We start from the raw sequence: 11794 nt of genomic DNA, 5'->3' as shown, positions 1-11794 counted from the left end.
TGCTGGTCCACTGTGCTAACGACACCCTGCAATGACATCACTGCGTCCCCCGTTGCTAGGTTATTTTCCCGGAAAAGCCAAGCCCTAAACGGTGTCGTGTAATTGTTTCTTTTTCTACACATTTTTAAATTAAATTTTCTTTAAAATTGAAATTAAATCGCATAATATTGTTATCTATATATACATGAATGTAATTAATAACAAAGACTTTTATTGTGAAGAGCAGTTTGGCCGTGGTGGGCTTGGCGTCACAGTCGGGTTTCACGACGCCTGGATCAATAAATGTAGCTTGTTAGCAATAAAGAATGCTAACCTGGGAGAAATGGTTTGCTAACGGCGATGCTAACAAACCGCCCTGCCGCTGTGCTTGGCTTGGAGCTCAGCTAACGACCGTCTGATGAGATTGCATCACTGACTGGGTGATGTCCGCCCAGCCTCTGCAGCAGTCCGGGGAGGATTCAGCAGCAGCCTGCTAACAACTGAGCCAGCCCGGCTAGCTGATGCTGATGACTGGCTGTTTCCTGACATTGATTTGCAGGTAGGTGACTGGATAGAAACCACAGGGGCAATGCGAAATGCACCGGTGCACCGTTACAGCATGCATTTCCCTTCTTCTTACCCTGCATTTTTCTATCCGTAGTGCTGTCAGCTTGTTTATCTGCTTTTACCTGTTGTACTGTGCTCCACCCTAGTGGGAGGCACCATGGCCGGTAAGGTGAAGTGGGTGACAGATATTGAAAAATCAGTGCTCATCAACAACTTTGAGAAAAGGGAATGGATTCAAGTCACAGAAAACGAAGACTGGAATTTCTACTGGTAGGTTTCCCATCTACATTACACCTGCACTTGTAGTCCTTAGACACTATTTCATGCAAGCACCTTATACATGTGTGTATATATATTATATATGAAGGCAATGGTGGTAGAAGTACTCACATTCTATGCTTATGTAGAACTATCACAATGTGAATGTAAGGTTGAATGGCCCCTGCGATACATTTTTATTACATTATATTATACTGATAGGTTGTTAATACTGGTGTGAGGTGAGAAGGTACCAGTTTCAACTACTTTATATAGTATATAGTCAGGTAGTTTAGCACAGTGGTTCCCAAACTAGGATTCAGGCCACTTCCCAAATGTCACAAGACCAATCTGAGGGGTCGTGAGATGGTTAATAGGAGAGAAAAGAAGAAAAAACAAAGTTTTGCTTCACATATATTTATCAATTTGTTCTAACCTTTGCTAATTTTTTGTGAAATATTGGATAATCTTACATTTGGTTAACATCTGAAACGTTACAAGGGGCTTTGACTAGACTTTTGTTTTTTATAAGGTGACACAAGTCAAAAAGGTTGGAAACCCCTGGTTTAATCTTATCTTTTTATGTAAAATGTTCATTTGAAAAGTACCCAGTAACAACAGCAGTGGAGTGAAAAGTGCAATATATGCCTCTGAAATGCAGTGAAGGAGAAGTAGGGTGCATGATTATCCTGCCTATGCCAATTAATGAGTGATAATTATATCAAGCTAATTTCTAGGTTCCAGAGTGTCATAATATTTGTGCTATGTGCAGGATGAGCGTCCAGACCATCAGGAATGTGTTCAGTGTGGACACCGGCTACCGCCTGTCAGATGAACAGATGGTTAACCACTTCCCCAACCACTATGAGCTGACCAGGAAGGACCTGATGATCAAGAACATTAAACGCTACCGCAAGGAGCTGGAGAAGGAAGGAAGTCCGCTGGCAGAGAAGGATGAGAACGGGAAATACATTTATCTAGGTATCTATCAGAGCACTACGGAGAGGGATGAGTGTAGAAATGCAAAGATATTTATCTGCCTCCTTTCCTTTTCCTCTCATAGAGGAAAAAGTTGATTATGTTTTTCTGTTTCCTCCATCTTTTGTGCAGATTTTGTCCCTGTGACGTTCATGCTCCCGGCTGATTATAATTTGTTTGTGGAGGAGTTTCGTAAGAATCCGTCCAGCACCTGGATCATGAAGCCCTGCGGGAAGGCCCAGGGCAAAGGCATCTTCCTCATCAACAAACTGTCCCAGATCAAAAAGTGGTCCAGAGACAGCCGCACCTCCACGTGAGTTAACCACCGCCACTGAATCCTTCCTGTGAGGTTGCTGTATGTAGGTGTGTTTTTTGTATTTCCTCTTTTTTCTTTCAATTTTATGGAAAAACAAACCACAAAGCACCTGTTGTTTCTCCATTCTCTATTCTCTACTCGTTTGGTGAAGTAATGCCAGCATTGGTTAATGATCACTTCTCAGTAAATGACCCAATGTGAGGAGGAAGCCTAACACTTTGAAGTTATATGCACAGAAAAAAACAGTGTAATCTTCTCTTTAAGCATTTGATTTCCAGGTAAACATCCAAAACTGGTAATGATCTTTCTTTTAACACATCAGCTTGGTTGTGGTTTTGCTGATGTTTGGTATCTTGCTTTTTTGCCCCCAGGTTTGTAGCAGCCTCTAGTGGTAAGGAAGCATATGTCATCTCCCTGTACATTGACAATCCTCTGCTGATAGGAGGGAAGAAGTTTGACCTGCGGCTTTATGTCTTGGTGACCACCTATCGGCCTCTGAAATGCTACATGTAAGCCTTTCTTATTAAAGCATAGAATTCGGCTGTAGTTGAACCATTAACCTGATTTGTCTGTAATTATTCACCAGGGGAAGGTTTTGGTAATGAATTAGTGATAGCAGTGTGTTAGAATATTCTTTAAAATCTTAATCACAGTCAGTACGACTGTTACTGATCTTATCAAAGTTGTTTATGTGAGCTCTCTCTGGTGTTCGACTCTCAGGTACAAACTGGGCTTCTGTCGGTTCTGCACAGTGAAGTACACACCCAGTACAAGTGAACTGGACAACATGTTTGTTCATCTCACCAATGTTGCCATCCAAAAACATGGGGTAAGTCTGTATCATGTCTGCTCTGGCTAGTAGGGCCACATAGTGTGCACAGAATATTTCTTAAAGTATAAAAAGTGCACAACTGTTAGAATTTAATGTTTTAAATCAGTGTTAATATCGGATGTTAAAGGGGTATTCCACCAGTTGAGTAGTGCACTTCCATACAGGGTCTCATGAAGCAGCAGAGGCTTCAACATCCTGACTTTTATTCTGTAGGGGTTGGGTCAAAAGTTGTGTAAAATTGGTGGACTGCACCTTTAAATTGTATCAGGCTAAATATACAGTTTCACAAAATATATATAACATCTGCTGACTAGATCCAAAGACACTGACCGATGAATTTCAGGTATCAATATATCCTTCTCAAAGTCAATCTGTACATCTTTTTGCACCAGAACAAAAAAGAAACAATTCCAGTACCTAGTTAGAGTGTGTGCCTTTAACGCAGGATGACTACAACCACGTTCATGGAGGCAAGTGGACGGTCAGTAACCTCCGTTTGTACCTAGAGAGCACCAGAGGAAAGGAGGTGACCAGCCGACTGTTTGACCAGATCCACTGGATTGTGGTGCAGTCCCTGAAAGCTGTGGCTGTGAGTAGACATGTCCAAAGTATGTGACAGTCACTCTTACACGCTGATTGACATCATAAAAAATACAAGAATTTTAAGAAGTTTAAAACAAATTATGAGACTTAAACGCACTGGATATGTTGTGTATCTTCAATGTTACGTATTTAGATAAGGTTTTATCCTATGAAAACCATGTATATGCAAAACAACAGCTTGAAACAATGGTGTTAACTTAAAATGTACATTAAACCACACTGTTGTTCCTGCTGGGGGATGGTGTTAAAAGTGTGAGACCTTTAATGACTGCAGCAGTCTAACACTTTTAAACAGACAGTTGTAAAGTTACCTCAATGTAGTGATGTCTTTTTGTTTTAAGAACAGCAGTGCACTCAACTTAATGTACGCTTCCTTTTTCTACTTAGCGATCTGATGCACTTCCCCTATAAGGCCTCTATACACATGCTGCTGTGTGCTAATAGCCACGTCCACTGGTGTATTTTTACTTTGCTATTTGCTAACATCCTTCCCAGCTGACTTACTCTGATACATTCAAAAGTTCCCAACGTATTTCAATCACTAACTGGTCAATTCCTCTTCCTTATGTCTCCCAGCCTGTGATGAACAACGACAAGCACTGTTTTGAATGTTACGGGTATGACATCATCATTGATGACAAGCTGAAGCCGTGGCTTATCGAGGTGAGTAATGTAACAGGAGGAGCTATTACGCACAAACACACCTACAAACTCACATAAAAGGAATTTAATTGATTTTATCGACTAAACAATAAACTATGCTGTATAAAAAACATGTTTTTCTTTGCCTAGTTCCTGAAGACACACTTTATATGCGTTCACAGTTACTCCACATACTTTTCCTTTGGTTGTTGAGCAACTTTAAATGCCCTCGAGGTTGAACTTTGTGTGTGTATAATTGGACGTGAGTCTCTCTGTGTTCAGATGTATGCTGACCCATTCTGCGTTTTATTCCAGCTGAAAATACAGGGAAAACTGAGCATGTACCAAGTAATACAGGCTGATACAGGCTATTTGCTGGCTGGAGTTTATCTTAAAATAGGGCGCCTTTGTCATCGTTGGATTGTGTTTCTTTTACAATCTGAATATTGTTCTTGTTATGTAGCTGTCATCTTTTTCTGCGCTCCTTTTGACAGCCATACAATGAATTGCTGGGTTTCCAGGTTAGGTCTCAACTATTTCTGTTCAAAGACACCAATCTGATCTATTTCAGTCGACACCAAGTTGGTTGTAGGGCATTAACGCTCCTCAGTGACAGACCAATAAAACCTGTGCCACAAATCTTTTATTCATTACTCCTGCTACTTGCTCTGTTTTGGTTTGACCTTACAGTAGTTAGGAAGGCATGTATGGATGCCAACTCTCATAAAAGGTAATGCATAACAATAGAAGTGTGTGTTTGTTTTAATAATTCAAGGAAGTGTGTGTGTTTTGATATCAGAATAATTGCTTCATCTCTCCTTTGGCAGCCATGTAAGTTTTCCAGTGTGTATCTAGAGTTCTTCTTTGAATGTGTGTTTATGGGCCCAGCTCTTATTGCACATTAGCAGCTACATTTCCTGCCTGATGAGAGCCCCTATGGGGGATGGGAGGAAATTAAACAATGTGCTCATGTCTGTCTAGATCACACAGTACTTTAAACTGGATCTCCACGTGTTTCCATGCAAAACACCTTCTTTTCAAATGTAAATGTCATGTTTCTTTGTCTCTCTGTGCTCCTCAGGTCAATGCCTCCCCCTCGCTGACCTCCAGCACGGCCAACGACCGCATCCTGAAGTACAACCTCATCAACGACACCCTCAACATTGTCACACCCAACGGGGACATCCCAGACTGCCGCTGGAATCGCAGCCCACCCCGAGAGGCCCTGGGCAACTATCAAGTTCTGTGAGTGACACTGAAATCTACCAGTCACATTCAGACACACTGAGTCAAGGAAGCGAGGAGCTAAAAATATCACCCTAGTGAAAAGTGAAAGTTTGTCTGTTACAGTGACTAAGCTCTGGGTGTCTTGTATCCCTTGCAACCTCCAGGCCCCTTCGATAGCTCAGTTGGTAGAGCGGAGGACTGTAGAGGTAATAATAGACATCCTTAGGTCGCTGGTTCAAATCCGGCTCGAAGGAGTAACTTTTAACTGTGTAGTGAAACAGAGGAGACCATGTGACTGAGCAGGTTTATGGTTTTAACTGTAACTTATTAACCAGAACTCGGAGTAACTGTCTTGGGTCACTGGTTTCTCTTCAACATTGTGAAAACTTTATCATGATGCTGTTTGTTAGATTGTAAGAGAAGCACATGAGAGGCAGTTATATTCAGAAACTTTTTTTGTTCATTATATTCACAGAAGAATTGAGACTTTACACTTTATTGTTTATTGCTGCTCCATAAGATTCATGAAAATACTGCCACAGATCTTTTTAATTCCAATGCTTTAATCTTAATCTAGATTTATATCATGAAAAAAAATCATCAGTGTCCCTGTAGACAGATGTAATATGAGCTTGTGTTGCTTTTTCCTATGTATGTTCCACTAAACACCAGTGCTCACACTCCACAAAGATCCAGTTGATGCACTGTTTGTATTCATCTGCAGTCGTCTGTGCTAAAGCTGCACACAGACAGATCCTAGCAGTCATCTGCTCATGTGGCACACATCCCTTCGATAGCTCAGTTGGTAGAGCGGAGGACTGTAGTGGACATCCCAGGCATCCTTAGGTCGCTGGTTCAAATCCGGCTCGAAGGAGTTGCTTTTGACTGTGTGCTGTGGAACCTGAATGTGTTTGCCTTCTCCTTCTGTATTTGTAAAGCTTCCTAACTAAAGTTATTAACTCATTACTGTTGCTACTTTCCTCGTTTGGCTGCAGTTTCATGGAGCAGCTTTTGTGAACATTATGACATTGTTTGTTACGTTACTCTACAACAGATTCTGATGGACAACAGGTAAATACAGTTTGTGTCTAAGGAGAGTTGGTTTAGCTTTGTTAGCAGCATGACTCCAGGGAGGGAAACGTCAGCTGGTCCACCACTTTAGTGAAATATCTCAAAGAGTACTCCCCCCACTTTTGTGTCCACCATTGGGTGTTAGTGTGACCCTGTCGTAAATGGTTTGTGATATGTCATTCTCTCTCCCTTCGATAGCTCAGTTGGTAGAGCGGAGGACTGTAGTGGACATACCAGGCATCCTTAGGTCGCTGGTTCAAATCCGGCTCGAAGGAGTAGCTTTTAACTGAGACACTTGATGGTTAGCCACACATACACCAGTTCAGTTTGTAGTTCAGCACATGGTTCAACATACACCAGCTGAAACCATGCAAAAGCAATTCTAATGACACATCAAAACTAAACTCTAATTAACATAAACATATCCCACAATGTTGTGATTTGTTAGGTTACAGCTATTGGCTGGTTAACACAGTAGGTCCCACTAGTGACTTTTATACTCTTACCTGCCAACCCTTAGGTCTCTGGTTCAAGTCTGCCTTTAAGAAAAACTTTAAATGAATGGAGGCAAAAAGACGAGCACTGAGTGTTGTGAAGAGCACAGTACCAAAAACGATAGCTGCTGAGGGTGGAAAACATGTCGGTTATGTTTGGCTCGGTTGAAGCAGAGGAGGTCTGTTGTGGCAGTGGCACAGATCCATGACTCACTGCATAAATCCAGTTTGAAAAAGCAGCATCTGTTAAAACAAACTGCTCAACATCTGTTTAGCACAAAAGGATCAGCCCTTCTGCCTGGACTCTTTCCTAAGCAACATGTGCCTGTTCAGTCAGAAAACCTCAGGAAATTATCTGATAAGGGTCTTTAAAAAGTTGGTTTTCTTATAAAATATTTGTTAGGAAAACATTTTTATACAATATTTCTTTCAGCTAGTCAGTCCAAAGTTTGGTAGAAGTTATTTTTCCTTGTTGTCTGTCATTATGCTGCTGTTTTGAGATGTCACAAACAGGTACTGAACTCATGCAGTCACCATTTCCACACATACAGTAGTTCTTTCACAAGTCTGGAGGAAGCTGCGTCTTATGAAAGTGCCCTGAATTTGTTTGTAACTGCTGCAACATTAACACAATTAAAAATCACTCCTTCGAGCCGGATTTGAACCAGCGACCTAAGGATGCCTGGTATTTCCACTACAGTCCTCCGCTCTACCAACTGAGCTATCGAAGGTGTGAGACAATCACTGCAAACCTGTGACTGGTCGGTCACACTTTAACCCATGGTGAACAAACCAGTTAGCATAGTAGCATAGCTAAAACATCACTCCTTCGAGCCGGATTTGAACCAGCGACCTAAGGATGCCTGGTATTTCCACTACAGTCCTCCGCTCTACCAACTGAGCTATCGAAGGGGTAGTGGTCTGGAGCGGCAGACCGCCAATTTAAAGGATACTTTGCACAATGTATGCTGGGGTCCTTTCAGCATGAGCCCCATTGTTGTGGGCATAATGTGTGCTTAGTGCTTATTGTGTGAGTTAATCCCCTTTTTGTTCCGTGTAACAGCGAGCAGAGGGGGCAACAGGAACTCGCTCATATGTTTTTCTTTACTACACCCTCCACTGACTCTAAGTGCTTCTCTGTGTCACAAGGTACGACGAGGAGCAGGCGCAGAGCGAGAATGCCGAGCGTGACCTGCGAAGCCGCTCAGGTCAGTCGCTGGGGTCAAAGGGCTCCAAGGGAAGTGCAGGCGTTCGTCCCGTTGCCGCCACCTGGAAGTGAGGTGATATTGCTGACTCTTATGACTTCCTGTACAATATTACAGGGTCCAACAGTGGGGCACATGGGGATAAAAAAAAAAAGAAGGACCACCCAGACCTTTTTTTTTTAGCCCAACTATCCAACGGAGGACTGCTCTCTCTCTCTTTCTCTCTCTCTTTCTCTCTCTCCACATTTCACTGACTGAGGCACGTGGGGGCAATAACCCTGCTGCTGAAGGGGAGAGAAGTCAACAATGGGGTCATATTTGGAGAGTTTAAAGGCTGGAGTTTGTGGCTGTTTGTATGAATGTGTAACCAGAAATGTACAAATTATGTTGATATGAGGGTCAAGTCAAATGAAGTTTACTCCCAAAGCCCAGTGTCACTTGAACTCTCCCACCAACAGCAACCAGGCTCTTTACATAGCCAAGGAAAAATGACCCAAACAAACCTTTGATATAAGAAAACCTTGTGAGAGCCCTGTGACAGCTGGGGACACATTAGGAGCAACAGACGGGGAAAATGGCCGTTATACGAAAAGAAAAGACAGTTGTTACAAAATTTAAAAAAAAAAATCCAAGGCGAGCAAGACGGATGAAAAACCTGAACTATGCATGATTACTGAGTACTGACATTTTAACTTGACCCACCACACAGGAGCTCTGTGTGATGAACTGTATGGAAACAAAGAGGTATGGAAAAAACACAGTGACAGAAACAAGAAATCTAACGAACACAAAAGGTATAAAGATGTGATTTATTGATAGGCAGTTGATAGATAGATTAACGTAACAGAACTAAATGTATAATGGCCCTTAAATTGAATTATATAATGTTTTTTATACGTTCATTATCAGTATGTTTATGCGTGGGGGGTTTCATTGAGATTGACTATATTCAGTGCTGTTGCACTTTATCACTTTATTCACTTAACTGATTTTTCCCATGTTGCATTTTGAGTTGGACCGCTGATGTCACATCTGCTGTGCATTTTCAAATCTAACTTAAAACAATAATCTCCCAACTTTCCTGCAGTTACTGAAATATTGAACCACCGATGATGGATAAAAATTCCCCTTTTTAATTCACTAATGTGGGGCTGAACAGTATTGCGGGGGGTCATTGTGATATTTTCTTTTCTTCTGGGTAAATACAGTAATTTAAGTCACACTCACTATGAATATTAAGCATTTAACTTCTGTAGAATTTATAATTTAAGCAATGACTAGGGAGGGATTAGGGATTAGGACAGTTTTCCCTTTAACGTGACACTTTGATTTAATCCAGTATAAAGTGTTTGTTCATATTGATTAATAAATCACTTTGTTCTAAAAAAAAAAAAAAAAAAGAGGCTGATTCTTTGAAGTGGTGAGAAGAAAATCAAGGGAAAACAAAAGGCTGTAACTAAATTGTGATTAAAATCAATCTTAATTATATTATTAATCAGATGGACTATATTATTTGTCTTTAACATTAGTAATCAAAATTAGAAATGAGGACGTTTTCATTTTTTGTCCGCAGCAAAATAGTTTATATAATTTATTTTTTCCTTTTTGACATGTCTTATCTTATTTGAATATTACAAATGCATACAGCACGGTGTTGATGCTGAGACAGTATCATTCAAGCCTATTCTGCTGTGTAAACTCATTTGTGGAATTAAATGCTGCTTTTGTATGACTAATGTTTGTTGATTTGCTTTGGAATAACATAGAGAGGGAAAATTCTCCACTGATTGTGTAACAGGCTTCTTTATTTGCTCTAACAGTGGAGTCAGGGTTTTTCATTTCTTGTCACTTCACTGTAGCAAGAGGCCCCTATAGCCTTTGATGAATCTAATCTGTCTGGAGTGTAGATTAATCAGAGGTCAATCCTTCAAAAAGCAAATGACCTCTGCTCCTATGTTCTCGCTGTTACCACGGCAGTAAAGTCGGTCTCTGCATGGCACCGCTCCTTGACCTTGAAAGTTTGACACCGCCTCACCACCACATTGTTGTTTCCTCCTTGGTCCTGCAGCTGGTTACTACATAGAAAAGCAGCTGGACGATGCAAATAAATCATACACATGTTTATCTGTGATCTCCAGCCAAAGCTATCTGATCTGTGTGAGTCTTTGTTGGTCAGTGAGACGCACACATCCTCCTGTGATAGAGAGCAAATTCACTGAGAGATGGATCGAATTCTGAAGAGTATCGAACAGATGTCAAATAAAGACCTGGGTTGACATGAGGTTCCCACTGCTGGTTTTCTTTGTTGTGGTTATAAACTGTGCAGCTTATGCTGTGTACATGACGTGAAGAGCATCTATGTTTTTAGCTTTGAATTAATGACATTTCTGTGTATGACAAATGCATTTTTTCAATTGATTTTAATTTTTGTCTTCCTTTCAATAAAATATCCATATTGGTGCTGCCTTCACAAATGTTTATATTTTAAAACAGGGGATAAGTGGAAAAATTAAAGTGGACTGGCCATTTAAAATACATGCAGAAGTTTTTTATTTACAGCATTTTTGAAGTCTTTGAGTCTCATTTACAAGAAAGAACCTTTTTCTAAGTTGTTGACAAGTTCTCACGTCCTCAGACTGCAAGTGATAAACATAAGACTAGCTATTTAAATATACTACTGTACATCTAAGAGTGTCCATTACACAACTCTGCATTAAATATATTGCTGTTCCATTTACAGAATTAGTTCATGGCTTCTGCATGAGTGAAGAAAGTGTCTATATTTGCAGTAGAGAGAAACATAAGAGGGTTGAGTTTTTTATCTTTATTCTTAGTCTTTAATCTTTATTAATATCTCAGACATTGAATTTGTGATGGGACACTGTCATCATCATATATTTGTGCATGGGGAAACACGCTATATTACAGCAGTTCAGTTTGCCTCTGAACATGTGCCACGATTGCTCTGTTTTCTATGACCTGTCACATAAATAAACTCTGAACTTATGAATGTGGTTGCCATAGATTGGTATTTTTAAAACTTTATCCAAGGCTCTGACTCTAATTTTAAAACCTTTATCTTTTATGTGAAATGGTGCATATTTTTATTTACATTTCAATAACAACAACATATAGCAAACACTCAGCAGATAGTGCTGGGGTTCTAATTGAAATTTAATGTTGTCATGTGTAGTCTGCAGTGTGCACATCGTGGGCATTTGAAGGTGATGAGAGAGTGTAAGGAACATAGGGTCCCAAAGAGGGCTAATCTCACTTTGACTTTCATTAACAAACATTCACAAAACGAGACCTAGAAGCCTCTCTAGGGCCCCTTGGGCTCCTCCTGTAGGGAACCATTCAGAGTGCCCCTGGATAAAATGACCAAAAAAAAGTTTTCAAGGGATGTGACGTCAGACAGGCGCGCCTCTCCGTAGTTTGCATAAAGCTCATCGGTCTTAAATAGTGCGAGATCGGAAATGTAATAATTTCAAAATAAAGGTTTTGAAACCTCATCCTGGAAGCTTCATCAATTTTTAATCTCAATATACAACTATGACACTAGTTCTTCTTAAACAGACGTAATCAAATCACCAGACAAGATTTCATGTTGTTTGGTGTAATA

General features: G+C 40.5%; 1 protein-coding gene and 5 non-coding genes across 6 annotated transcripts; 4 read left to right on the top strand and 2 right to left on the bottom strand.

Moving 5' to 3' along the window:
• The first annotated feature begins 64 nt into the window (after positions 1 to 64).
• On the top strand, positions 65 to 11182 carry ttll1 (tubulin tyrosine ligase-like family, member 1). The gene is made up of 10 exons (XM_056368157.1): positions 65 to 538; positions 693 to 816; positions 1577 to 1785; positions 1915 to 2095; positions 2470 to 2607; positions 2819 to 2927; positions 3376 to 3519; positions 4110 to 4196; positions 5257 to 5420; positions 8117 to 11182. Exons 2-10 carry the CDS (start codon positions 704 to 706, stop codon positions 8244 to 8246), a joined length of 1275 nt encoding a protein of 424 aa, XP_056224132.1. The 5' UTR covers positions 65 to 538; positions 693 to 703; the 3' UTR covers positions 8247 to 11182.
• trnay-gua (transfer RNA tyrosine (anticodon GUA)) lies at positions 5570 to 5656 on the top strand. Its single transcript is given in 2 exon segments — positions 5570 to 5606; positions 5621 to 5656. It is a non-coding gene; the product is annotated as a tRNA-Tyr (tRNA).
• On the top strand, positions 6190 to 6276 carry trnay-gua (transfer RNA tyrosine (anticodon GUA)). Its single transcript is given in 2 exon segments — positions 6190 to 6226; positions 6241 to 6276. It is a non-coding gene; the product is annotated as a tRNA-Tyr (tRNA).
• trnay-gua (transfer RNA tyrosine (anticodon GUA)) lies at positions 6662 to 6748 on the top strand. Its single transcript is given in 2 exon segments — positions 6662 to 6698; positions 6713 to 6748. It is a non-coding gene; the product is annotated as a tRNA-Tyr (tRNA).
• trnay-gua (transfer RNA tyrosine (anticodon GUA)) lies at positions 7612 to 7698 on the bottom strand. The gene is given in 2 exon segments: positions 7612 to 7647; positions 7662 to 7698. It is a non-coding gene; the product is annotated as a tRNA-Tyr (tRNA).
• On the bottom strand, positions 7793 to 7879 carry trnay-gua (transfer RNA tyrosine (anticodon GUA)). The gene is given in 2 exon segments: positions 7793 to 7828; positions 7843 to 7879. It is a non-coding gene; the product is annotated as a tRNA-Tyr (tRNA).
• Positions 11183 to 11794: the final 612 nt, after the last annotated feature.

This window comes from Seriola aureovittata, chromosome 22, assembly GCF_021018895.1.
Source record: "Seriola aureovittata isolate HTS-2021-v1 ecotype China chromosome 22, ASM2101889v1, whole genome shotgun sequence".
In the NCBI taxonomy this organism is placed as follows: domain Eukaryota; kingdom Metazoa; phylum Chordata; class Actinopteri; order Carangiformes; family Carangidae; genus Seriola; species Seriola aureovittata.
Note: the sequence above shows the minus strand (reverse complement) of the source record. Positions and strands in the feature narration are given on the sequence as shown.

What these genes read in the sequence shown, in the direction of transcription:
- ttll1 (XM_056368157.1), top strand. Translation starts at nt 704, where the DNA reads ATGGCCGGTAAGGTGAAGTGGGTGACAGATATTGAAAAATCAGTGCTC. An exon ending in AGAGACAGCCGCACCTCCAC is followed by an intron (nt 2,096 to 2,469) that starts GTGAGTTAACCA and finishes TTTTGCCCCCAG; the next exon opens with GTTTGTAGCAGCCTCTAGTG. An exon ending in AGTCCCTGAAAGCTGTGGCT is followed by an intron (nt 3,520 to 4,109) that starts GTGAGTAGACAT and finishes TATGTCTCCCAG; the next exon opens with CCTGTGATGAACAACGACAA.